Here is a 27,038-nt window from a genome sequence, read left to right on the forward strand (position 1 = left end):
CTAAGGGAAACAGAACTGTCAGAACCACCATGGCAAATAGGGGTGAAGGGATCCAAAAACTCAGAGAAATGGGCCTGCTAGTGTAGAGAGGCTACTGAGACAGAAAACCCACCAGGAAAAAAAAGAAAAAAGAAAAAAAAGAAAACCCACCAGGTGGCCACAAGAAGACCTGAAGAATGTTTTATTCTCTTGAGTGAGAAGGCTTGGGCTGGTGAACATGGCCAGCAGCATAAGTGAGAAGTTCAGTGGTGGCTCCTTTCTAGACCAGGGCTAGATGGGAGATGCCAGTTAAGAAAGAAGTATGCTTGGGGCGCCTGGGTGGCTCAGTGGTTGAGCCTCTGCCTTCAGCTCCAGGCGTGATCCTGAGGACTCAGGATCAAATCCCACATTGGGCTCTTTATGTGGAGCCTGCTTCTCCCTCTGCCATATCTCTGCCTCTCTCTCTCTCTGTCTCTCATGAATAAATGAAATAAAAAAAAAAAGAAAGAAAGAAAGAAGAAAGAAAGAAAGAAAGAAAGAAAGAAAGAAAGAAAGAAAGAAAGAATGCTTCTAATCCTAATAGGGATGACGGAATCTCAGAATAACCGAGGCCGGGTGACGGCCAGCCACTGCCAGCAGCAAGATGGGTGAGCTGACTGTAATACATGACAAGAACAGTAGTGATTCATGGCAGCCAGAGGAGTCTGTTCTCACAGAGAATTAGAGAGATGGTATTAAAACATAGTATTCCTAGGGGGCAAGATATAGCTTAATTTATACAACTAAAGGGAATCAGGATGGATGATAAAGGTTCAAGGCAGCCATCCCAATAAAAAATTATGATCCCTTGCCCCTCAGACTTCTAACTGAAAGGGAGGCTGGGCTGCATAAGGAAGGATCCTATACAATGTCATGGCAAATGTACATGGTAATGATGCCCTCAGTCCTTTTCCAAATGGATCTCCAAAAGGACCTCAGAGGTTGGGGATCTCTGGGTGGCTCAGCGGTTAAGCGTCAGCCTTCGGCGCAGGGCGTGATCCTGGAGTCCCAGGATCGAGTCCCACATCGGGCTCCCTGCATGGAGCCTGCTTCTCCCTCTGCCTGTCTCTCTCTCAGTCTGTGTGTGTGTGTGTGTCATGAATAAATAAATAAAATCTTTCAAAAATAAATAAGTTAAAAAAATAAAAGGACCCCAGAGGAAAGGGGAATAACCAGACATTTCAAGGACTGTTGGACACAGGACCTGAGTTAACACTGAAAAGTAGAGACTTGAAGCATCATCATTACAAAAGCAAGGTCATTTGTGGAGTCCTGGGCCAGAGCAAGTCATAGTGGATCCACAGTGTCCATAGATCCACCTGATGCTCATTTCCCTGATCCACAAATAGATCATTGGAATGGACATGCTTGCCAATGGGAATAACCCCACATGGTCCTTAGCCTGTAGGGAAGGTGGGAAAGGTCAAGTAAAAGCCCTGAGACTGTTTCCTCTGACCAAAATAATCCATCAAAAACAACACTCATCCCAGGGGGATTGGCCCAGATTAGTGTGACTCATAAAGAGGAAAGAATGTGCAGAAAGAGGTGCTTATCATACCTCCTTTAAATTACATCTGGTTCCTACACCAACTATACTTTCTGTCCTGGCAGAAGGCAAGTAGACAGCTTGCATACAACCAAAGGGTAGCCCCAGTGGTTATCACTGCCTCCCCTGAGAGGGCATCCAGATGTCTTCTTGGGGGAGCTAAACAGGCTATGGGTGGGGCGAATGCTGTAGGCAGTCAGTGGTCTAGCAAATGGTTCTTTTGTATCCTTGGTTGGGACCACTTACAGTCTTACCCCAGGGTGTAACTCTCCCACCCTCTGGCTGTGCTCAAAGGTGATTTGAGGTGGAATTAGGACCTCCTGAGACCAAGTCTGGGTTAGGTTAAAAAAAAAAAAAAAAAAAAAAAGAAGATGATCTTGTAGGGTCACAAGCAGGAGTAGACCAACTAAAGTGTTTACAGATAACTGGAGTCATCAGCAACATAATGAGCACAGAACTCCCTTTTGGAACCCAAGCTTCGGGAATTTGTATTAATTTCTAGCACCTCCCTCAGGACAGACTGGAGCGAAAGACATTGGAAGCAAGGAAAGAGGTTACTTGCACAAGCCCTGTATCCTGTCTCCCAAGACCAACTTTCCCCACCGTCTCTCTGCTCTGGGGCTTGACCCCACCCTCCAAATTCTGCATTTTGTGTATCTTCCTCTGCAGCCATTCCACATAGAGATCTGCTCCTTCTCCCCCGAAACTAAGCATGGACCTCCAGCCTCTTCCTGTCTTCCCACCCATTGGCCCTTAAACCCTCCTCCCCACATGGCCAGTATCAGGAATCCTTGATCCTCAGCTTCTATGTCTCTCAGTCTGTGCGTCCCACATCTGACCTGGGAGTCCAGCGGACAGAGGCAGGTGCCTCAGTGTTGCCGGGGTTATTTAAAGGGTATTTTAGGGATCCCTGGGTGGCGCAGCGGTTTGGCGCCTGCCTTTGGCCCAGGGCGCGATCCTGGAGACCCGGGATCGAATCCCACATCGGGCTCCCGGTGTGGAGCCTGCTTCTCCCTCTGCCTATGTCTCTGCCTCTCTCTCTCTCTCTCTCTCTGTGTGACTATCATAAATAAATAAAGAAAAAAAATATTAAAAAAAAAAAAAATAAAATAAAAAAAAAAATAAAGGGTATTTTAATCTTTCATCCTGGAGACAGCTTCTTGCTTATTTCCAGGCCTTAGTAGTTCTTCAGGCAGCCCAGGTCACAAGTTATTATGAGCAGGAAAGCCTCTGGGTATTTAACGACCTAGGACCTCTTCTTCCTGTAGAATCCCCTTCTCCACCATTTTTGAGCAAGTACTTGAGTTCCAACCATATGACAATCACTGTGCTTGAGCTGAGAATATAAGGATAACATCAAGACTTGCAGCTAACTTCTCGCCAGCAAGATTGGAAGCCAGAAAATGGTGGAATATATCCAGTGTTCTGAGATGAAATGACTGTGTGTCACGGCTCTTTCAGGTTCAACAGTTCACCAGGAGGGGTCACAGGACTCAGCATATAGTCAGACTCGTGCAATGATTTATTACAGTAAAAGGATACAAAGAAAAAACAAAAAGGAAATGGTGCATGGGGCACAGTCCAAAGGAAACCAGGTGCAAGTTTCCAAGAGTCCTCTCCCAGTGGAGTCACACGGGATGTGCTTAATTCTTCCAATGGAATTGTGACAACACGTGTGAAATGTTGTCCACCAGGAAAGCTCATTAGAGACTGTGTAAGATTTGTATTGGGAACTGGTAACGTAGGCACCCCTGTCTAGCACACATCAAAATTCCGGACTTCCAGTAGGAGAGCAGATGTTCAGCAGAGACCATATGGTATAGTTTCAACACAGTAAGACATTCTTGTCAGTTAGGGAATGATGGGAACCCTTCTGAAATCCAAGGGCCCAAATGCCAGCCAAGGGCCATCCTTGTAAGCAGTCCTTTCTAAAGATAGCAGTCTTGAGCCTGCTATGTTAACTCTTTTTTTCTCACCAACTGTCGACTTGGAATTTTGCAATCAGTAAAAATACTCTTGAAGAATGAAAGCAAAATGAAGACATTTCAAGCTAACAGTGTAGAGGGGTTGCCTCCAACAGAGCTGCAGTAAATTCTAAAGGATATACTTTAGACAGAAGGAGAGCAATCCAGAAAAAAAAAAAAAAAGAAGGAAAAAATGAAGAACATTTATGGTACAAAACATTAAAAAAACGTCTGCCGGGCTTAAAATAACAAGATGAAAAACAAAATAAGGAATAGAGGATGTGAGGTCAATGTATCCAATTATCCCTCTATGATGTGAAGGATAGTAAAGCTATTCATTAATTTTAGACTTCAATAAGTTCATTGTGAGTATCAAAATATCTGGGGTAAAAATTATTAAGCTAGGAATAGAAATCCCACACTTGTCCAGAGGGGGGGGAAAAAAAGAATTATAGAAAACTATTTAATCAGTACAAAAGAAGCCAATGACAAATAGAACTAAAAGGGAAGGCAAATATAAAGCACAAAATAAGGTGGCTAAAATATTCCAAACAGGTTGCTGATTGTCATATAAATATCATACAAATAACTGAAAATTTTCACTTAAAAGCTTTATACTAAAGGAATGTAAAAGGATATATTTAGACAAACAAAGGAAAAGAAAGCAGATGTGGCTATGTTATTATCAGACCAAATAGAATTTAGGGCAAAAAGCATTACTAGAGATAAAAAGGATCACTCCATTATGATAAAAGGCTTAATTCACCAGAACATGAAATAAATACAAACTTGTGTGAACCTAACTGAATAGCATAAAATACTGTATATAAATAAAATATGGGCAGAACTACAAGGAGAAATTCACGATACTACTATCCATGGGATATTTACACATCACTTTCAGTAATACTTTGATCAAGATGTTACTATAGTGACTGCACTCAGTAGTTAAAAGCATATCTTTTGGGTAGAAATGGAACAACAGTTGTGGAGTACACACTCTTTTGAATCTTACGTTGAACTTTTATGAAAAAAGACCACACATAACATTTTTCACCAAACCTCAAAGGATTGATGTCACTCCCTGACCACGTTTCAATCAAATTAGAAAGTATTAACCAAAAAAGAAAATTAGAAAAACATATTTGGAAATTCATGAAACAACATCTATTCTTTTTTTTATTTATTCTTTTTAAGTAGGCTCCACGCCCAACGTGGGGTTTGAACTCACGAACCGAGAACCAGAATCAAATGCTCTATCTACTGATCCAGCCAGGTACCCCTTCATTAAATAACTTCTAAATAATTCAACTGTCAATGAAGAAACCATAGTGGAAATCACTTAGGATTTAGAAATGAAAAACAGTGACAATACCACCATATCACAAACACTGTCTAGATATTGCAGCCTTAAATGCTTATGTTAGAGAAAACTAAAGGGTGAAAATTAAAGATCCATGTAAGTAATTTAACTTAAGCTGTTGCAAAAAGACAAAATAAATGGGTTTCTAGATGGTGAATTGCTGAGTTAAAGTTACTGATATTTTTCTTTTTTTTAAGACTTTATTTATTCATAAGAGACACATAGAGGCAGAAACATAGGCAGAGGGAAAAGCAGGCTCCTCTCAGGGAGCTCGATGCAGGACTCGATCCCAGGACCCCGGGATCATGCCCTGAGTCGAAGGCAGATGCTCAACCACTGAGCCACCCAGGCATCCCAAATAAAATCTTAAAAAAAAAAAAAAAAAAAAAAAAAAGATTCTCTCCCTCTCTCTCTGTCCCTCCCCACTCTAAAGAAATAAATAAAATAAATTATCCATAATGAAAAGTGTAATTAAATGTAGAGACCTAAGGAACCAGAATTCCAGGTAATCTCCATTCTTTTTCTTTGACGGGAGGGGGGTGGTGCTGAGGTAGTAGAGGGAGAAAGTATCTTAAGCAGGCTCTTTTTTTTTTATTATTTATGATACGCACACAGTGAGAGAGAGAGAGAGAGAGGCAGAGACACAGGCAGAGGGAGAAGCAGGCTCCATGCACCGGGAGCCCGACGTGGGATTCGATCCCGGGTCTCCAGGATCGCGCCCTGGGCGAAAGGCAGGCGCTAAACCGCTGCGCCACCCAGGGACCCCTTAAGCATGCCCTTAAAACAAGAATCGGAGGCTTAAGTAACAGCCACCCAGGTGCTCTTCCTCCTCTTTTTATAAAGGAGTTAGAAGTTTATCACACTGCAAGAGAGCGGTGGGCAGGACAGCAGAGGAGAGAGGCGGTCAGCCTACATCCTTTTCTTTAGAGAGAGTGTTCACCTGCATGAGGGGTGAAATGAAGAAGCAGAGGGAGAGAGAATCTCAAGCAGACTCCACACCAAGCACAGAACCCGACACAGGGCTTGCTTGATCTCACCACCCTGAGAGCATGACCTGAGCTGAAATCAAGAGTCAGATGCTTAACCAACGGAGCCATTCAGGTGCCCCTTAACTAACTAGAATTTTTTTTTTAAGATTTATTTATTCATGAGAGACTCAGAGAGAAAGAGAGAGAGAGAAACAGAGAGAGAGAGAGAGAGGCAGAGACACAGGCAGAGGGAGAAGCAGGCTCCACGCAGGGAGCCCGATGCAGGACTTGATCCCGGATCCCGGGATCATGCCCTGAGCCAAAGGCAGATGCTCAACTGCTGAGCCACCCAGGCGTCCCAACTAACTAGAATTTAGATAAAAACTTGAAAACATTAAAAAGTAAATAAATAAATAAAAAGAGAGAAGGAAAGGAAAGGAAAGGAGAGGAGAGGAGAGGAGAGGAGAGGAGAGGAGAGGAGAGAGGAGAGGAGAGGAGAGGAGAGGAGAGGAGAGGAGACAGTACTTAACAAGCATTCACTCCCCATTCCTCCCCCTCCCTAGTCCCTGGCAACCATGAATCTACTTTTCTGTCTCTGGGTTTGTCAATTCTGGCCATTTTATATAAATAGAATCATATAGTATATAGTCATTTGCAATTGTCTCCTTTTACTCAATATGATGTTTTCAAGGTTCATCTGTGTTGCAGCATGAGCAGTACTTTACCCCTTCTTTTTTTATAGTTTCTTTTTTTATATATAAATTTATTTTTTATTGGTGTTCAATTTGCTAACATATAGAATAACACCCAGTGCTCATCCCGTCAAGTGCCCACCTCAGTGCCCGTCACCCAGTCACCCCCACCCCCCGCCCTCCTCCCCTTCCACCATCCCTAGCTCGTTTCCCAGAGTTAGGAGACTTTCATGTTCTGTCTCCCTTTCTGATATTTCTACTTTACCCCTTCTTATGGCTGAATTATATGCCATTGTATGGAGATAGCACATTCTGTTTATTCATCAGTTGATAAAGATGTGGGTTCTTTTCCCCACTGTTGGGCTATTATGAATAATGTTGCTATGAAAATTCTTGCACGAATTTTTGTGTGAATATGTTTTCAACTCTCTTGGGGGGATACATGCAGGAGGGGAGTAGCTGGGTCATATGGTAACTCCACGTTTAACTTATTGAGGAACTTCCAGACTGTTTTCCAAAGCAGTGGCACCATATTACATTCCCATCAGAAATGTAGGATATTCTGAATATCCTGAGTTCTTGCATAGCAATGTATTTCATATTTCACAATCCTGAAAAGCACCCACTGAGCACCCACTTTCTTGCTGCTTCTCAAATTAAGTAAAAATACTGATTTTAACCAGTGATTTTGCTGAAATGAAGGCAAAAAAATAATTTAATGAAATAAATATTTAATAATTCTGAATTCTACTTGTTCTTATTTTATTAGTCATCCAACCATCATCAATCACTCAGACATGAGCAATAAACATTAAATGTTGGGACACCTGGGTGGCTCAGCGGTTGGGCGGCTGGGATCTGGGATCAAGTCCACATCCGGCTCCTGTGAAGAGCATGCTTCTCTCCCTCTGCCTATGTCTCTGCCTCTGTGTGTGTGTGTGTGTTTCTCATGAATAAATAATAAAAAGAAATCTTAAAAAAAATTAGATGTAATCACCTTTAAAATGTCAACTCTAGGGGCACCTGGGAGGCTCAGTGGTTGAGCATCTGCCTTTGGCTCAGATTGTGATCCTGGGGTCCTGGGATTGAGTCCTGCATCAGGCTCCCTGCAGGGAGCCTGCTTCTCCCTCTGCCTATGTCTCTGCCTCTCTCTCTGTGTCTCTCGTGAATAAATAAATAAAATCTTTTTTAAAAATAAAATGTTGTCGATTTTAATCATTTATAGCTACAGCTTTATACATGGGCTGAAGGCGGTGCTAAACTGCTGAGCCACCCAGGCTGCTCAGGACATATTTCTTTTAGCATCTTGTCAGTTTGACTTTTTAAATATTGGCTGTATTGGGGCAGGGCCTCCACTGCACTCTTGCCGTGGCTGCAAATGTTGGGGCCAGCTGGTAGTTGCCTGACTCTACTTTGTAATCTAGGAAATTAATCTCTCTTTTTTCCCCCCTTGCCAGATCTGGTAGGTGGAAAATGCTGGATAAGGATCTACGGTTTGAGTGTGAAATAAGAGAGCAGCTTTCCCAAATGAAGTTAATGAGACCAGGTTACTATCTAATCAAGCTGAGGTGGACTTTCAGCCTCTCTTCAGGGCCGGGGACATTGCCAAGACAATGAGTTTAATGTGGTTTAAAAACAATAGGCAGGGCAGCCCCAGTGGCTTGGTGGCTTAGCTGTTTAGTGCCGTTGTCAGCGCAGAATGTGATCCTGGAGACCCGGAATCGAGTCCCACATTGGGCTCCTGCGTAGAGCCTGCTTCTCCCTCTGCCTGTGTCTCTGCCTCTCTCTCTGTGTGTCTCTCATGAATAAATAAATAAAATCTTTAAAAAAATAATAGGCAGATTTACTCTTCTGAAAATCTGACCCCCCTGTAAAAACGGGTTGGGGGAAGACCATGTTACTCTGTACAGCTATCACAATCCTGTTTTAAGATGATTTCATTTGGGTGTGTTATTCTTCTTCATGAATACAGACTATGAGGTGTCTTCTCTATGAACTTAAATTCTTTTTTTTTTAAGATTATTTATTTACTTACTTATTTGAGAGAGGGAGAGAGAAAGAGAGAAAGCAAGTAGGGGAAGAGGCAGAGAGAAGAAGAAGCAGACTCCCAGCTGAGAAGGGAGCCTGATGCAGGGGCTCCATTCTAGGACTCTGGGGTCATGACCTGAGTCGAAGGCAGATGCTTAACAGGCTGAGCCACTCAGGCACCTCTATGAACTGAAATTTTTTCTTGGACTGCAGCCAAATGTAGACAAGTAGGATGAAAGCATGGTCCAGCTGATGCTTTCACCTCTGGCATTTCTCCAAACCAAGGTGGCCTTGATGCCTAGGAAAGCTCCACGCACAGGGCAGTCTGGTGGGGGAAGCAGGGTGAAGAAAGGCCTCTCCCCACCAGGAAGGACATCCACATAATTGTTTCCTGATGTGAATTCATAAATTCATGAGATACAGAAAACAACATCCTCTAATGAAAATTTTGGACTTAATAAAGTGCTTTCATAAAATTCTGAAAGTCTCAGGGAAAAATTAAAAGTTAACATCTGTAACATGTGCATGCATACAACGCAGTACAAGATAGGTGTCCCGGGACGCCTGAGTGGCTCAGTGGTTGAGCACCTGCCTTTGGCTCAGGGCGTGATCCCAGATTCCCAGGTTGAGTCCCACATCGGGCTCCTTGCATGGAGCCTACTTCTCCCTCTGCCTGTGTCTCTGCCTCTCTCTCTGTATCTCTCATGAATAAATACATAAAATATATATAAAAAAAAAACAAGATAGGTGTCCCAACAGAAAATGTAAAATGATAATTCACTGGATAGAGAAACATGGTATTTCTTTCCTTTTTAAAAAAATATCTTTTTTAAAGATTTTATTTTTATTTATTTGCTGGATAGAGAGTACAAGTGGTAAGGAGGAGCAGAGGGAGAGGGAGAAGAAGACTCAGTGCTGAGCATGGAGCCTGATGTGGGAGTCGATCCTGATCCCATAACTCTGAGATCATGACCTGAACCAAAATCAAAAACCAGTTGCTTAATATGTCACATATGTGTAAATACACATGTATATGAATGATAGGTATAGGTACATATCTAAAGTTAGATATAGATATATAAATATATATACAAACACTTTTTTTTTCTGAACTGTTTGGGAGTAAGTTGTATTTATTATGGGGCTTTGATCCTATACACTCCAACATGTACTTCCCACAAAGGACATTCTTCTATATTAAACTCAATATCATTATCAAACCCAAGACTTTTAATATTTGCACAATATTCATCTAATATGCAGTCCTTATTCAAATATCCCCAGTTATCCCAATGATGGCTTTTAGGGATGGTCTGGGCATGGGCAATGTTTCTTTTGTCTCTAATCAAGTACCATCTTCTGGGTATTTTCTTTCATGACACCGATATTTTTGAAGAGTCCAGTCCAGTCACTTTGCAGAGTATCTCTCAACTTGGATCTGCCTGATATTTCCTTTTTCAAGCGGGGTCATGAGTGAGAAGCTTGAATGTTGCTATGAAAATACATAGAAGTGGAATCCAGCCCTCTGAAGAGGAGGCAGAGAGGGAAGACTCTCTGAGGGGCTCTGGGCTAAGCTCAGGTCTGAAAGGTGAATTAACTGAGCACACTTTGCCATCAAGAGCAAGAGTACTCCAGGCCCAGAGTCCAGGACATGGTGGCAAGAGACAGCATGGCGGCTGAGAGGAATGACAAACTGGAGGGAACAATGCCTTCAGTCCTGGATGCCGTGGGGCTGAGTGTTCCCAGAGAAATATAAGGATAGGTCTGTGTAGCCAGGTGGAAGCCCGACTGGGCTGGGCTGGACATAATCATCCGCAAGCCAGTGATTTGTTTGATATTCTCTATAATGAATGAGATCACTGCAGAGTAGAGAATAGAAGAGATGGGGATTAGGCCTTGAAGAATACCACCATATGGTGGCTGGGTAGGAGGGGAGGAATAGCCAGAGAAGGAGGACTCCTGCAGAGTGTGTGTGAAAAAAGACAAGGGAAGAAGGGTTTCAAGAAAGTAGGAGGGAGGGCACCTGGCTGTCTCAGTCCACTGAGCATCTGCCTTTGGCTCAGGACGTGATCCCCCATGATGTGGGGCTGGGATTGAGCCCCATATCAGGCTTCCAGCTCCATGGGGAACCTACGTCTCCCTGCCTTTGCCTCCTTTTCTCTGTCTCTCATGAATAAATAAAATCCTTTATTTTTAAAAAAGATTTATTTAGGGGATCCCTGGGTGGCTCAGCAGTTTAGCACCTGCCTTCGGCCCAGGGCGTGATCCTGGAGTCCCGGGATCGAGTCCCACATGGGGCTCCCTACATAAAGCCTGCTTCTCCCTCTGCCTGTGTCTCTGCCTCTCTCTCTCTCATGAATAAATAAATAAAATCTTAAAAAAATAAAATAAAATAATAAAAATATTTATTTATTTATTCATGAGAGACACACACACAGAGAGGCAGAGACACAGGCAGAAGGAGAAGCAGGCTCTTCGCAGGAGCCCGATGCGGGACTTGATCCCAGATCACCGGATCACAACCTGAGCCATGGGCAGCCGCCCAACCGCTGAGCCATCCAGGCATCCCTAAATAAAATCCTTTAAAAGATAAATTAAAAAGAAATAAATAAAAGAAAGCAGGAGGGGGAAAAAAGTAGGAGGGCAGTTAAAGAAAAAAGTCATCTGACACTTGTTAAAAGAATAAGAAAGATTTTATTCAGGCTGTTGCAATAAGGGTATTGCAATAGGGGAGCAAAATCTGGCTCAACTCTGAATCCATGGCCAAGTGGGGATTTATAGCCAACAAACAGAGTGGATGGTCAGTGGATGGAAAACTACTAAGAGGGGACATCAGGGAAAGGGGATTTCTTGCTAAAGGCAAGAATCAAAGATGGGGTGTAAGGAATTGATCAGATAGCAAAGGTAAAGAGATTCTTGCTAAACCACTTTGCAGGGTTCTTTGCTGATACTGGGCTGGGCAGGCCAGCCTACAGGATGGGGCTCAAAAAGAGGCCCAGAGGAACCTGACTAAAATTTGCTCAAGCTGAGCATCCTTGTCAGGGGTCCACCAGCCAGCTGTAGAGATGAGGACCAAAAAGTGTAACGACATGGAGGTCATTTGGGCTTTTGCAAGAGCTATGAAGCTTGAGGATTTTTTCATATAGTTCTATGTATGTACAGAAAATACTTAATTTTAAATATAATTCCTTTGTATATCCATATATAGAAATATTATGAAGTTATAAATAGAACAAGAGAATTATTTATGTACTGACAAGGAATGGTTGCCAACTTCAATTTTTAGGTGAGAAAAGGAAAGTGAAGAACCTGCATAGTAAGTTAGCATTTGTATAAAAAAGGAGGTGATAAAAATATACAGACATATATGTGCAAGTGTGCCCACATATACATACACTTGCTGGTGTATGTAAAAGATGCTTTTGGGCAGCCCAGGTGGCTCAGCAGTTTAGCGCCTGCCTTCAGCCCAGGGTGTGATCCTGGAGACCCGGGATCGAGTCCCATGTTGGGCTCCCTGCATGGAGCCTGCTTCTCCCTCTGCCTGTGTCTCTGCCTCTCTGTGTGTCTCTCATGAATAAATAAATAAAAATCTTTAAAAAAAAAAAAAGATGCTTCTGGAAGGAGATACAAGCAACTGGGAGCATGGGTTAACTGCAAAGACAGGAACTCAATGATCCAAAGAATGAGTGAAAGGGAGACTTTGTAATGGACAGCCTTTTGTGCCTTTTGAATTTGAGAGCATACGCAAGTAAAGTTAAAATTAGTTATAGTTAAAAATTAGTTAAAAATTAGTATATGAATATTAGTTAAAATTAGTTAAAAATTAGTATATGAATATTCTTTCTGAGATAATATAATTTTCATTTTGTTAGACAATATCAGGAGATCTTCATTTTCATATTGTTATATGCATTCCATTTTATAGACAAATCATTATTTCCAACTATTCATTATTCTAAACTATACATGGGGTGTATCCTGTACATTCATGTTTGTGCACATGTTTCTGTAGCACAAATTCCAAGACTGCCTTCCTAAAAGGCTGTTCTAGGCCACATGTCTCTTCCCTCCATAGCAGTGTTTGCCTGTTGCTCCATGTATTTTACACTGAGTATTCACCCAAAATTTTGCAAGGTCTCTGCTGTGGCAGAAACGATGCTGAGTGCTCCCTACTTTTCCCCTGGAGCACACTGGTAGGCCACATTTTCCAGCATCCCTTACACTGAGGTAGGACTGAGTTCTGGTTGATGACAGTAGTGATGTATACCAGCACTTCTAGAGTTGACCCCTAAAAGAAAATCTCTCTGTAATCCTTGAAGCTCTCTCTCTTTCTTCATCTGCTCAGTGGATACAGAAGGGCACATGGAGGACTCTGAGCTCTAGAGCATTACTGGTTGAGCAGAGAAATAAGCTTACCATATCCCATTGCTGCCCCACTCCCTCCCTCCTAACTGGGATTTGATCCCATACGCAGGACCTGGCACCAAGTCTTTGCTCAAATGTCATCTTCGCAAAGTGCATTCCCTACCACCCAACTCAGCACAACCTCCTGCCACACTTCACTTCTCTGAGCCCTTCTCCTTCTGAGGGATCTGGCTGTCTTCCACAGTTAGCTGATACTTGCATTCCCTATCAACCTTCCTCCTCAGACAATGCTGCAACCTTGATCAACCTGGCTAGAGCCTCTTAGAGTGGGAGGTGAGAGGAAGCAGGAGTTGGCCACTAGGCCTCTGACCTCAGCCCATCACCCAACCACCATTCTGGGGACTCCATACCTCAAGACAACTACAGTCACACTTTCCGAGCTATAACCTGAACACAACCTGGTGACCACCTCCTTCACTCATTCTAAACTATTTACTGAGTACCTACTAAGTACTATATACTATTCTAAATTTATTGAATATATCAGGGAACAAAGGAAACATATATCCTTGCCCCATTCTGATGGGCAAGACAGATAAACAATAAGCCTGCCAAATAAGTGCCTTACATGAAAAGAGGTGATAGGGTAAAGATGAGGTCATTAGAAGCAGGGTAAGGAGTAGGTATATGTGCTAAGTAGGGCAGAAAGAAGGTGGCATTTGAGAAAAGACCTAGAGGTAACAGTCACATGTTTATCTGGGAGAAGTTTTCCAGTGAAACAATTATGCAAAGGCTTTGAGGTAGGGCCAAGCTTGGAGTGTTCAAAGGGCAGGAAGGCCATGTGGCTGGGAATGTGGAAAGAAATGATGTCAGAGAAGTAATGATGAGGGTGCCCAGATCACACAGGGCTTTGGAGGTGACTGTAAGGACTTTGACTTTTACTCTGAGTGAGATGATGTGCCCTTACATAGTTTTAGACAGAGAAGTGACTTATGTTCTGACTTTTGTATTAAAAGGGATCCCTCTGGCTCTTGTATTGAAAGCCTGCCATGGGATGGGAGCAAAGTAGAAATAGGGAGAGCAGGAAGGAGGCTGCTACAGAACCCAGGAGGAGCAACAGTGGTTTGTGTTGGATTTGGTAACAGGAGGTGTGGTTCTATTTTGAAGATGGAGCCAACAGGATATCCTAATGCATTTGCTACTGAGAAAACAGGGGTCGAGAAAGCTCCAAGGTCTTTGCCAGAACACCTAGAAGAATGGAACTGCATGAGTTACAGAAGGCTGAGGGTGGAGGGTGCAGTTCTGGGAGCAGGATCAGGGGCTCAGGTCTGAGCTTGGGCAGACTAGGACGCTTCAAGACATCAAAATAGAGATGTTGGGTAAGCAGTGGGTTACAAGTCTGTAGTTTAGGGGAGAAGTCTGAGTGGAGATTAAACTTCAGAAAGTGACTACCTTCAGGTCACCTGGGCGGCTCATTGGGTTGGGTGTCTGCCTTCAGCTCAGGTCATGATCTCAGGGTCCTGGGATCAAGCCTCCCGCTGAGCGGGGAGCCTATTTCTCCCTCTCCCTCTGCCACTCCTCCTGCTTGTGCTCTCTCTCTGCCAAATAAATAAATAAAATCTTAAAAAAAAGAAAAAAGAAGCTGACTACTTTCCATAGTTGCTGTGGCTCTCCAACCCCTCTACCCCCGGTCTGTACTGTGTGACTCAGAATAATGAATCATTTCTGGCTGCATCACTCTGAATGATGTGACTTAATGTGTGCAGCTTAAGAACAGTCTGTGCACTGAGCGTGGAGCGAGGCAGATCTCACCACCCTGAGATCACAACCTGAGCCAAAACCAAGAGTCGAAGGCTTAACCCACTGAGCGGCCCAGGCACCCCTCTAATTTTTAACAATGAGTATCATAAATGCATTTTCTAGGAGTTTGGATAATTCAAAACAGGATGGTTACATAACAATGCCAGCATGACCCAGACATCACCGAAAACACAGACTAAGTGATTAAGGTAGTTTCATAACAAATGGGAGGACACATATAACTGGATTAGAGAAGTAACCAGAACAGATCAGACCGCTCACAGTGCAGAAAGGAACGTGAGCTTGTGCATTGTGCACAGAAATATAGGAAAGTAATATGAATATGGAGACTGAATCTCACAAGCTCAGGATAAGACAGGCAAGTGCTTCGAAATCTGTCGGTAGTGAAGGGGTTTTTGTCTCCCCCAAAGAGACCAATGCTCAGTAGAAACCAACAGCTGCTGAATGGGCTTGGGCATACTCCACAAACAAGCAGCCGTTATCGTATCGTTCCCTTAAATGCTCTGCGACACTGAGCACCCTTCTCCTTCCTGATTCAGGCATTGCAACTCAAATATCCTGTGGGCTTCCAAAAGGGGAAATCCTGGTAACAGAAGTGTTGGCCCCTTAGGGTGCAAAACCCATTCTATCATGTCTTCCTATGGTTATTTTTTTTTAAAGCTTTTATTTATTTATTCATGAGAGACACACAGAGAGAGGCAGAGACATAGACAGGGGGAGAAGACAGAGGGCTCCCCTGCAGGGAGCCCAATGCAGGACTCAATCCCAGGACCCCAGGATCACGAGCTAAGCCAAGGGAGATGCTCAACCACTGAACCACCCAGGTATCCCTTCTTATGGTTATTCCTGCCATAGTTCTCATCCTATAGTCAACTGCAGTGTGGCAGCAACAACGAATGTGCCCCCTAGCTCTCAGGTGTTTTGATTTGAAAAATGGCATTTTGGTCATCTTAATTTCTATGACGATTGTAATGAAATTGCAGAAAACATAAAAGATTGATCTTTTATCCAAAGACAAACTAGAGGGACGCCTGGGTGGCTCAGCAGTTGAGCATCTGCCTTTGGCTCAGGGTGTGATCCTGGAGTCCCGGGATCGAGTCCCATTTTAGGCTCCCTGCATGGAGCCTGCTTCTCCCTCTGCCTGTGCCTCTGCTTCTCTCTCTCTGTGTCTCTCATGAATAAATAAAATAAAATCTTAAAAAAAAAAGACAAACTAGACTTTTCTTACTTATTTGCGTACTTGGCAGGCAGTACAAATGTAAATTTTGGAGCATCCCATTTGGTCTATGTTTCTTACGAAGGAAAATGAAAAGATCTTACGTGTTAGGTGTCCTGGACATCTTATATACAATGTTGCTAAAACAGAGATGTGATGTACTTACCTGTGATTCTGAGGCTTCCATAATGTGCATTTTGGTCAGGTTTCCATTTCTTCAAAATGTACAGAAGCATTTAATGAGATTTTTTTTCTTGATCACTTTTACTTCATTATGTAAAATTTGCTTTGATTTGCAGCTCAGCAAGCCCACATCATGCTGACTCCTGGTGTCAATCTGTCCTGGTGTCAATGTGATGCCATCAAACTCACTATCCTCTCAACAAAAGCACGGACCACGTAAGAATTAGGATTTTCAGTTTTTCCACTACATAAGGGCATCTTCAAAAACGCAGGCAGTTTAGAAAATTATTACTAGATGGGCAGCCCAGGTGGCCCATGGTTTAGCACCGCCTTCAGCCCAGGGCATGATCCTGGAGACCCGGGATCAAGTCCCACGTCAGGCTCCCTGCGTGGAGCCTGCTTCTCCCTCTGCCTGTGTCTCTGCCTCTCTCTCTCTCTGTGTCTCTCATGAATAAATAAAATCTTTAAAAAAAATATTACTAGAAAAGGAAATAGAGCGAAACTTTTTTTTTTTTAGAGCGAAACTCTTAACTATCATCAGACAGAAAGAAGTATGTAGTTGCTTTTTATTCAATAGAGGTAATTTGCTTTTTAAGTAGTATGATTGGGTTTACATTCTGCTTTTTAATTTTTTTTTTAATTTATGATAGTCACAGAGAGAGAGAGAGAGGCAGAGACATAGGCAGAGGGAGAAGCAGGCTCCATGCACCGGGAGCTGGATGTGGGATTCGATCCCGGGTCTCCAGGATCGCGCCCTGGGCCAAAGGCAGGCACCAAACCGCTGCACCACCCAGGGATCCCTACATTCTGCTTTTTAAAAGTCTTGCACTTATGTATCTTAAGAACATACATGCTTGCCTGGGCCCGGTTCCCTGGGCCTGGTGCTCTGCTGGGTATAGATGCCTTGGGGTTGTTCTGGTTCTTCATCTTTCTGGTCTGCAATTCCCCCTTTTCCTCACCAATACCTTATACTGCTGGACCACAGTCATGGGTGTTATCCCCAGTGGCTTATCCTGGGAAGTACGAGATTTGCCTATCTGCCCACACTCTGCAACAAAGGTAGTTCCAGGGACGGTGTCCAGATATCTGCCCTTGGGAGCCTCGGGAGGGCAGGTCCCTTCATCACACAAACCTGTTCATGTCCTTGGCATTTTTGTTGCTTTGTAATACTTTCCAGAGTGACATTCTTTCCTTCTATCCAGCTGACCTGACACACCATGCATCCCATAATTTCTGGCCCTCAGAGAAGGAATGGATTTAAACTATTTGGGTCTGACCTTGTCTCACATGTCACCACCTCACTGGTAAATATTTACTGAGTTTAAAAAAAAAAATACTATTGTGACACTCATCAGCTCCCTGGACTCTGAAACCTCTGTATCATCAGGGGCTTTAAAATAAGTTGACAACTTTCAAGCCTTAATTCCAAGTATGTTAATTTTATAAAACACAGTCAATCAAAATTGAGGAATTCCACTAGGACCGTGGTTCTCAGCCTTGCCTGCATATTGAAACAGATCTCAAAATCAGTATATAAAGGTGCCTGGGTGGCTCAGTTGGTTAAATGTCTGCCTTCGGCTCAGGTCATGATCCCAGCATCCTGGGATCAAGCCCCACATTGGTTCCCTGATCAGCAGGGCTGTCTGCTTCTCCCTCTCCCTCTGCCTCGGCTCCCTTGCACACACGTGCTACTCTCTCGCGCACTCTCTCAAATAAAATCTTACACACACACACATGCTGCTCTCTCGCGCGAGTACACACACACACTCTCAAATAAATCTTAAAAAATAAAACACACATATATGATTTTTTAAATATTTTATTTATTTATTCACGAGAGACACAGAGAGGCAAAGACATAGGCAGAGGGAGAAGCAGGCTCCATGCAGGGAGCCTGACGTGGGACTCGATCCCAGGTCTCCAGGATCACACCCTGGGCTGAAGGTGGCGCTAAACCACTGAGCCACCAGGGCTGCCTATGATTTTATTTTTAAATAAGCTCTGTACCGAATGTGGGCCTTGAACTCACATCCCTGAGATTAAGAGTCACATGCTTTATCCATTGAGCCAGCCAGTGCCCTCCCAACTTACTTTCTTTCAGGATTATGCATTTCCTTAGAGAATCTGGCTTCTATTTGTACAGATTCTGCCCAAAAGTTTTTCACAGCATAAAACAGGTGCTTACCCACTGAAGGCAAGTACTGTTTATTATCATACTTATTCTGATTATCTCTATACATCTTTATCAACAAAGTCAGTATATTCAATGGCAGGCACAAATTCTCAGTTCAACCACCAAAGGTGAAACAGAGACTTTTGACTCTGCTTTCTGGTTAACATACCCTACCTCCTCACCTCTGCGCTCGACTGGCATATCCTGCCTCTTCACAATCCTGAGAGTCATCAGCTCACTTGATCACTTCAACATCTGCACACGTCTCTCTACATTGCCACTTGTCTCCTCCCCACACAGTTCTCAGTACTCCCCCAGCCTTCATGCCCACCACCTCTAGTTGGCCTCCTCGGTTGAATATAGCCATCCTTTGTGAAGAGTCAAGCATTTTGAAAGCATTCATGTTATTGCAATACCTCCACCAATGGTACCTGTGACAGGATGCAGTCATGGGAGGCAGCAGTGACAGGCAGCAAAGGTAGCTGAGATGCTGTGGTGGCTGCTGTGGAGGTAGCCAGGACAGGCTGCGGAAATGGTGGCTATGGCCACGGGTCACATTGCAATGAAAAGCCACTGAGTGGCTACCACTGAAGCAGCTGCTCTTTGCTCCACCAAAGCCCACTCTGCCTGTGTATCTGGCAAACAGGAAGCAGCAGGGGATTTAAAATTCCAGCCCCCTAGGTGACCCTGAACAGAATGACTGATGGGGGTTAGTGTATAATTACCCCCACCCCTTGAGGGGGAAATTTATGTTCCCCACTGTTTCCCAGAGTTCCCCAGAGGATTAAGATGTCACCCAGTGATAACTTGCTGGATAATGCAGCCTTGATGTGCTGCTTTCCTTTCCTGTCTCACTTCCCTCTGCCCTACCAGTGCCTTTTGGGGTCATCTCCCAAAGTGTTGCCTCAAAATCTGTTTCTGGGGGAACATAACCTAAGATAGTGCATCATGAACCAAGGATTATGATTCAAGCACAGATGGCACATTAACAAAAGCCAACCCTATGCCAAGCCATAAAGTCTCAACATATTTCTAAAGATTGAAACCATATAAAATGTGTTCCCAATCCAATTGCAATTAGGCAAGATAACTAGAAAAGTCCCCATATGTTCAGAAATTTAAAAATACAGTTTTAAACTTCCAAATAATCTGGGATCAATGGGAAATGTAAAATAGAAAGGCTTGTGGGAAATTTAAGTGCATACATTAGAAAAGAAAGGTGGCTAAAAATCAGTGAGCTAAACCTTCACTTCAAAAAGAGAGAAAACAAAATTAAATCCAAAAAAGATAATTATAAAGAAGATAATTAAGAACAAATAAACAAAGTAAAGAATACCAGCAAGACCAAAAGTAAATTCTGTGAAAAGATTAATAAGTTAATAAACCATCAAGATTAAATAAGAAAAAAAGGAAGAGGGTACAAATAAACAATGTCAGAAATGAGAAAGGGGCTTTCACTACACATTCTGTAGATCTTAAAAAGATTATATGAGGATATTATGAACAAATTTATGGTAATTTGAAATTCAGATCATGTCAAAATTCCTAGATAAATACAATTTACCAAAATAGACACAGGAATAGAAACTATTGAGCTTTTTTTTTTTTTTTTTAGATTTATTTATTTTGAGAGAGAGAATGCATGTGTGAGAGGCAGAGGCAGAGGAAGAATTCCAAGTGGACTCCGTGCTGAGCACAGACATGGCACCAGGCTCAATTCCACAACCATGAGATCACGACCTGAGCTGAAACAAAGAGTTGACTGTACCAACTGCACTATCCAGAGGCCCCCAAACTATTAAATTTTTATGGTAGTTTAAATGTGGGCAAAATCCCTTTCAGCCAAATGCCATCGAGAGGTAATCTCCCCACCCCTTTAATCTGGGTTGGCCATGAGACTTGCATTGACCAATAGAATGTGATAAAAATGATGACTTTGAAGTTTCCATTTTTGCTTTCCTTGGGACCACTGGTATACCACCAGATAAGGAAGCTGGTGTAGCCTACTGGAAGAGAGGCCACTTAAGAGATTCTAAAATGTAGTCTTGACCTGTTTTGTTTGTTATACTTTTTTTTTTTTTTTTTTTTTTAATTGAGAGGGGCAGAGGGAGAGGAAGAGAGAGAATCTCAAGCAGAATCCTCAGAGTATGGAGCCTGACATGGGGCCGATCTCATGATCCAAGTCAAAATCCAAAGTTGGGTTCTTAACTGAGCCACCCAGGGACCCCCTTATTACATTTCTTTAATTACACAGAGCAGAATCCCACTCAAGCTTACCTAAGCAAAGTGGGATTGACTGAAAACATACAAAGAAACCTGAGGACTCAATCCACATCCCAAGGAAACCAAAGCTAGGAATAGAAAGCCACTAGGCCCCAAGCAGCCCTTTCAGGGACCCCAAGAACTATCACATCCCTTTTCTCTACCTGGCTTTTCTCTGGTTTGTGCCACATGGCTTCTGATGGCTCCTACAACTATGACTGCAGGACTTCCATCTTAGTTCCCAAGCCAACTGACAACTTTGTCTTAAAGAAGAAATCCCCAGGAGACTCTGTGGCTCATTTTTCCAAGCCAGAGCACAAGCCTTAGGTTTCAAATGGCTACTCCAGTCAGTGCTGGCCAGTCACTTCTAATTTCTAGAAGTCTGGAATCCCCTCCAAGGGGAAGGGACTTGTCTGAATGGTGAATCTGGGTGCAGGCGCTGGGCACACTGAGCTGGGCATTCCCAGATCTCTCACCCATATCTGTGTCTCTCTGCCCTTTGTCCCTCAGGACATGCCCATGCTGGCAAGCCCGTGATCCATCAGCTGGGCCCACAGAGTGTATATGCCCAAGAAGAAACAATCAGAAGCTGCAGCTGCTGAGTGGATCTAGTCCCTGCCCAGATCCACTCAGCACTCTTCTGGGCACTGAACGTTACTTACTTGATTCTCCGCTACTCTCCACTCAGGGCTTCTTTGATGGCAGGGCACGTGACCACACACAAAGAAGACAGTAGTGCTAAACGGTCAATGCCCATGAAAACTGCCCCCATGACAGATGGGAAGCTGGTGATCTATACCCCACTGAGTATAGAGCCCACTGCCCACTGTGATAACTGGCTTGATAATGCACCTTTCATTGGTTGCCTTCTTCTGTCTCACTTCTCCATTCCTCTCCAATATTTCTGGAATCACATTCCAAATATATTATCTGCACTCCATTCTCAGGGTTGGATTCTGGAAGAACACAACCAAGAGAGAACAGAAGTCCAGGACAGCAAACTGTAAGCCACACCCCTCAACGCAGCTGTTGTCAATAATAAAACCAATATTTTCATCCCCATTGCCTAGCGCCTATGTCTATCACACAACTGGCTCAAAACTCAGGAGGAAAAGAAGTGTGGTATTATTGCCCCCTTGCACCTCAAGGAAACACTCAATATTAAGACTTGGTAAATGGTCAAGTGGAAGGGAGAAAGAGCCTTTTCCCATGTATGTGCAGTAGCAGACAGGAAGCAGCTGTTGGCAGACTTAGCAAGGGAAGAGGGATCGTCTTAACCCTGGGGAGCAGGCCCTTTCTTGGCACACGGAGTGAAGGTGGGGAACAGAGGAGCAAGGTTTCCACCCAGCTGGCTCTCCAGGTCCCCCTCAGTACTGAAGGCAGAAGTCAAAGCCTTATATACAGAGTGTTTATTTATTGTGAGTCCTGCCATCCAGAGAAGCCAGACTCACATCCAGGGCTCTCATGACTCCATCTGCCCACTCTTCAGGGCTGGTGGCATCAAGTGATCAGTCACTCAGGTCCAGTTTTCCTATGGTTCAAAGGGTCCTCAGGAGGTAGGAAGTGGCTTTGTCTGTGGAAAGAACACATTGACATCTACTAGCATCTATTTTGTGCCTGGCCCTGGGGCCACTGCTGGGGAGATTATGTAGACACAGCAGAGACTGCCGTTGCCAAGTCCAGAGTCTGGATGGAAGAGGGTATCAGGGGATGACCTTGGCCATCTGTCACGTGAACATGTCTGACACAGTGAACTATCACCAGGAGCAAGGAAGGCACCATTTGCTGTCTTTACGGAGTACCTTCTGTGTGCCTGGCATTGTTACAAGGCAATGGATAAAGGGTACAAGTCACTAACTCTAGGAAGAAAGAAAACAAATAAACAGGTAAAAAGATGTCAACTGGATCAATTCTACAAAGAAAAGTAAATCAGGGTAAAGAGCACAGATGAGTGTGGAATGGGAGGTATAGACAGCACTTCAAATTGTTAGTTATGTGAACGTAAAATGTCTTTATATCACGTCTCATGAGAGGAGACCAGTTGTGTGTTTGCCACTTTGTAGAGAAGAGATTGGAAGAGGCTTGAGTCTCACTGCCTGCAATCAGGGGGAAAGCTGCAGCTGGGCTGCCATCATCTCAGAGGAGGAGGACAGTGAGGAGGGCCAGGTATGGTGGTAACTACCCTCAGTGCACTGAGGAGCTGCGAGCAGGCTGTAAAGGGGAGAGATGTGACCTGAACTCTATTTCCACAAGGTCCTCTGGCTGCCAGGGGAGAGCAGATTTAGGGGGGCAGGATGGCCACAGGAAGACCAGGGAGAGGCTGGCTGCTAAACCAGGGAGGGGACGAGTCCTGAGATGGGAAAGGAAGGTCTTTACTGTTCAGATGCCCAAAAAACTTGAAAGAAAAGACACATGACTAACATATAACCAATATATAGATAAAGAAACTAATGTGAACAGTATGCAATCATCACTAAATAATTTCTAAGAATTAAAAGTCCTTTCTGCTAGTGTCCGCTCTTAGGGCCTGAACCTTTCACTTATTACTGCCTAATTAAAACAAAATGAGGACTACTGGGCCTAGTAGAAGGGGATCTGCCCCATCTTTAGCCAAGAACTCTGAAACAGGCAATGGGAATGAAGGCGTTAGAAGGCAGTAAGATATCAGCCATGATGGAGGGAGCCCAGAGACCAGGGTGGGGATGAGGATGGGCCAGCATGGGAGGTGTTGGGAGGGAAGCGATATAAGCCAGAATAGCAAGCAGCCAGGTAGCTTAGAAAGGGTGGTCCAAGAAGAAGGAAACAGTTGGATAAAAGCCTGTCAACAGGAGACATGCACCTGAATAAATGCACATTTACTGGGGCTGGAACACAGAGTTTGAGGCAGAAAGTGGGGAGCGGTGGGGCCAGAGTCCACACCACACAGGGTTCTATACACTGTGCTAGATTTTAGATTTGGCCTCATGGAAATGAAGAGCTATGGAAAGGTGTTTTGTTTTTTTAAATTTATTTACTCATGAAATATACAGAGAGAGAGAGGCAGAGAACATAGGCAGAGGGAGATGCAGGACTTGATCCCAGGACCCGGGGATCACGAATTGAGCCAAAGGCAGACATTCAACCACTGAGCCACTCACGTGCCCTGATGGAAAGATTTTTAAGTGAAACAGAACATGGGGCCTGGGTGGCTCAGTCGGTTAAGCGTCCTAACTCTTGATTTTGGCTCAGGGCATGATTTCAGGGTTGTAAGCTTAGGACCTGTGTTAGTGTGGAGCCTGATCAGGATTCTCTCTCTCCTTTTCTCTCTGCTCCTCTCCCTACTCACATTTTCTTTTTCTCTCAATAAAATAAAGTAAGTGAAGCAGAACATGGTCAGATTTCCTCTTGGGTTCACTCTGGAACTCACAGACAATGGACAGAAAGCCATAATACAGAGCATAGAAGCTCAAACGAGAGTATTAAGAGAGGTGTTGCAAGACAGTGACTTTTGCCTTAGGAGTGCACAGTCCAGTGGGGAGGAGGCAGCAAGCATCTAAAGTAGCATTTCTCAACTTTGTTTTAAATTACTGCTCCCCAGGGGGTCTTTTAAGACATTTTCTAAAAACTGCAGCCATCCATGAAATTTTAGTATCGTAGTTATACTGCATGCCTATTTATGTACTGTATACATCAAAGAGGATAAGACTGCTTTGCCCCCTCTGCACCACTCACCCAGTATAGCTGAGGGGCAGTGAGAAAGGGAAAAAGAGCAGATAAGGAAGGAGGTGGGTGAGATCAGCCCGGGGAAGAACACAGAGAACCCAGCAAGGACCTGGGATTTTGTTCTCAATGTGGATTGGGAAACTACTGAAGAGTTCTAAGGAAGCAGCATATAATGTGACTAGTTTCCAGTTCCTTTTTTTTTTTATTTTTATTTTTTTTAATTTTTTTTTTTAATTTTTATTTATTTATGATAGTCACAGAGAGAGAGAGAGAGAGAGGCAGAGACACAGGCAGAGGGAGAAGCAGGCTCCATGCACCGGGAGCCCGACGTGGGATTCGATCCCAGGTCTCCAGGATCGCGCCCTGTGCCAAAGGCAGGCGCCAAACCGCTGCGCCACCCAGGGATCCCTAGTTTCCAGTTCCTAAATGGTCTCTCTGGCCACGGTGTGGAGTCAAGTAACAGGGGATTTCGAGAGTCACAGAAAAGGCTGGGGGCAAGAATCCTGTATGTTAACAGGTTGGGGAGGTGTCTTGACTAAAGCAAGGGCTATGGGAAGGGGCAAGAGGTGATCATGTTCTGGATCCCGGATGCTCAGTGCAGGTCTGTGCGGGGGGGGGGGGGGGGGGGATAGGGTGGGGCTGAAGAAAACTCCCAGGTCTTTATTCTGAGCAACTAGAAGGATGAAGGGGGTGAGAATAGATGAGCCCTCCTCCCTCCTGTCTCACCTCCATAGCTGAGGGTGAGCGTGGTGGTTGCACCTGCTCAGCACACTGCAGGAAGCGGCGCACATGCTCTGCACAGTTGCCCACAGCTGCCTCATTCTGTCGAAGACACTCTTCAAAGGCCTCAAAAGGCTCAGCACAAGCCTGGCGGATCTGACGGATGATTGGGCTGTGGAGGTAGGGCATTTCAGGCATTCAGACTTCCACTCCACCCTGCCACCCCCATGCCCCCACACCATCCCATTCTTGCCCCCACTCACTGGGAGGACGTGCATTGAGCAATACTCATCTTAAGGTGGTGACAGTCTCGCTGCCATGACTCAGGCTTGGCCACCACACACTGGCCATATTGCTCCAGCTCTCGGCCACAGTAGCGAGCAGTGATCTCCAGGGCCGCCTGCCTGTGGGACATGGTGGGCTGAGGATGATTCCAGGCAACAGACAAGAAAGGGAGTTCTGATCTGGGTAGGAGGGTGGAATGGGGAACAACACTAGAGATCTTGGGCAGATCTGGGAGTCTGAAAGATCCTGGGATAGGGCCAGGGAGATGGAGGGGAAAGTAAGGCTTGAGCCCTGGAGATTGTGTAACAGGCTGGGGGCTTCTCAGAAGATGGTGAAGCTCTCTTCCCAAAAAGGTCTAAGTATTCAAAGACAAGCCTTGGAGCCCTGGAAGAAGCGTCTTGGTGTCCAGGCATCCCTCAACAGGGCCTAAGAAGTAATATTTTGAGTCCTGGGAGAAAACCTGGAAGCCCTCAAGGGGTTTGGAGTCCTAAAAACAGGTTTAGAAATCCAAGTGATGGGCAGCCCGGGTGGCTCGGAGGTTTGGCGCTGCCTTCCACCCAGGGCCTGATCCTGGAGACCCGGGATTGAGTCCCACATCGGGCTCCCTGCATGGAGCCTGCTTCCCCCTCTGCCTGTGTCTCTGCCTCTCTCTCTCTCTCTCTGTGTGTCTCTCATGGATGGATGGATGGATGAATGAATAAATAAATAAATAAAATCTTAAAAAAAAGAAATAAATCCAAGTGATAAATAAATAAATAAATAAATAAATAAAATCTTAAAAAAAAGAAAGAAAGAAAGAAAGAAAGAAATCCAAGTGATAAGAGCTTGGGTCCTGGGGAAGGGTCTCTTGACCTGAGGCTTAAGGATTAGGCCTGAGAACAGGAGTACTGGAAGTGAGGCTTGAAGCCCTGGCGTGGGCTTGGGGGTCCTGGGGTGGGTCTCAGAGTTCTCGGGACCTGATGTGGAAGCCGTGGGTGAGGTTGGGGCTCTGAGACCGCTTTGGAGGATCCTACAAATAAGCTCCTGGGAATAAGATCTGGAGATCTAGACCGGGACCAGTGGTCTAGGAACCAGTCTGTGGGCGCCACAGGTGAGGTCTGGGATACTGCCCAGATCCAAAGGTTCAAAAGGTATGGTTAGGGGACCTAGGGGGATGAACCCGGAGCTGAAAGAACGAGTCTGAATACAGAGGTCCTGCGACAATTCTGGAGTCCCAAGGTTGCCAGCGGACGGGCAGTGCCTGGGGTCCTGGGGACCGGGGCCCGGCGGATGTGAAGCGTGGACCTGAGGGGGCGGGGTCTAAGGGTTCAGGGGGCGGGGCCTAGACACGCGGAGGGCCGAGACTTGTCATGGACTGCGCTGAATCCTAAGGGTCGGATCTCCGAGGAACAAAGAAGCCAATCCTTCCTCCCGGAGTGCTGGCCTAGGTCCGGGTCACTGGGGAAGAGAGGGAGAGCGGCGGCAGGTCCGGGGTAGGCGCTCCCGCTACTCACATCTCGAGGCCGATGCCCGTAGGAACTCAGTCAGGGGGGAGCGCCCCGCCTTTTCCGGTACAGGGTGTCATGGCGGCGCCCAGCTCGGCCGTCCTCGCCTCGTTTTCTTTTCCGGTCGCAGAACCGGCAAGCAGCCCATTCCCTTTAGGCCCCACCTGTCATGGCGGCGCCCTGTCTCTCCTTCCGGCCCCGCCTCTATTGGCGGCGCCTGCGCAGTCCGCGGCCCCCTCCCCGCCCGC

At 44.8% G+C, this 27,038-nt stretch overlaps 1 protein-coding gene and 1 long non-coding RNA gene across 7 annotated transcripts; one reads left to right on the forward strand and one right to left on the reverse strand.

Moving 5' to 3' along the window:
• The first annotated feature begins 9,987 nt into the window (after positions 1-9,987).
• On the forward strand, positions 9,988-20,268 carry LOC144280848 (uncharacterized). Its single transcript, XR_013349256.1, has 3 exons — positions 9,988-10,167; positions 16,281-16,380; positions 19,953-20,268. It is a non-coding gene; the product is annotated as an uncharacterized LOC144280848 (long non-coding RNA).
• Positions 17,971-26,984, reverse strand: CHCHD5 (coiled-coil-helix-coiled-coil-helix domain containing 5). 6 transcript variants are annotated; one of them, XR_013349252.1, is made up of 6 exons: positions 26,800-26,984; positions 25,285-25,425; positions 25,028-25,193; positions 22,051-22,172; positions 21,452-21,555; positions 17,971-20,077 (listed from the first exon to the last, which is right to left on the reverse strand). XR_013349252.1 is itself a non-coding variant. In XM_077843278.1 (4 exons), coding segments are annotated over exons 1-4 (333 nt in total). In that variant the 5' UTR covers positions 26,802-26,984; the 3' UTR covers positions 21,994-22,148. The 6 variants fall into 6 exon arrangements, 1 of the variants encoding a protein (XP_077699404.1); XR_013349253.1 differs by having other exon boundaries at positions 17,971-20,082; XR_013349255.1 differs by lacking the exon at positions 21,452-21,555.
• Between the last annotated feature and the right edge of the window lie 54 nt (positions 26,985-27,038).

The sequence above is a fragment of the Canis aureus genome, chromosome 12, assembly GCF_053574225.1.
Source record: "Canis aureus isolate CA01 chromosome 12, VMU_Caureus_v.1.0, whole genome shotgun sequence".
Classification (NCBI taxonomy): domain Eukaryota; kingdom Metazoa; phylum Chordata; class Mammalia; order Carnivora; family Canidae; genus Canis; species Canis aureus.

What these genes read in the sequence shown, in the direction of transcription:
- CHCHD5 (XM_077843278.1), bottom strand. An exon ending in GCTCAATGCACGTCCTCCCA is followed by an intron (nt 25,194 to 25,284) that starts GTGAGTGGGGGC and finishes CTACCTCCACAG; the next exon opens with CCCAATCATCCGTCAGATCC. An exon ending in GCTCACCCTCAGCTATGGAG is followed by an intron (nt 22,173 to 25,027) that starts GTGAGACAGGAG and finishes TTCTTTCCACAG; the next exon opens with ACAAAGCCACTTCCTACCTC.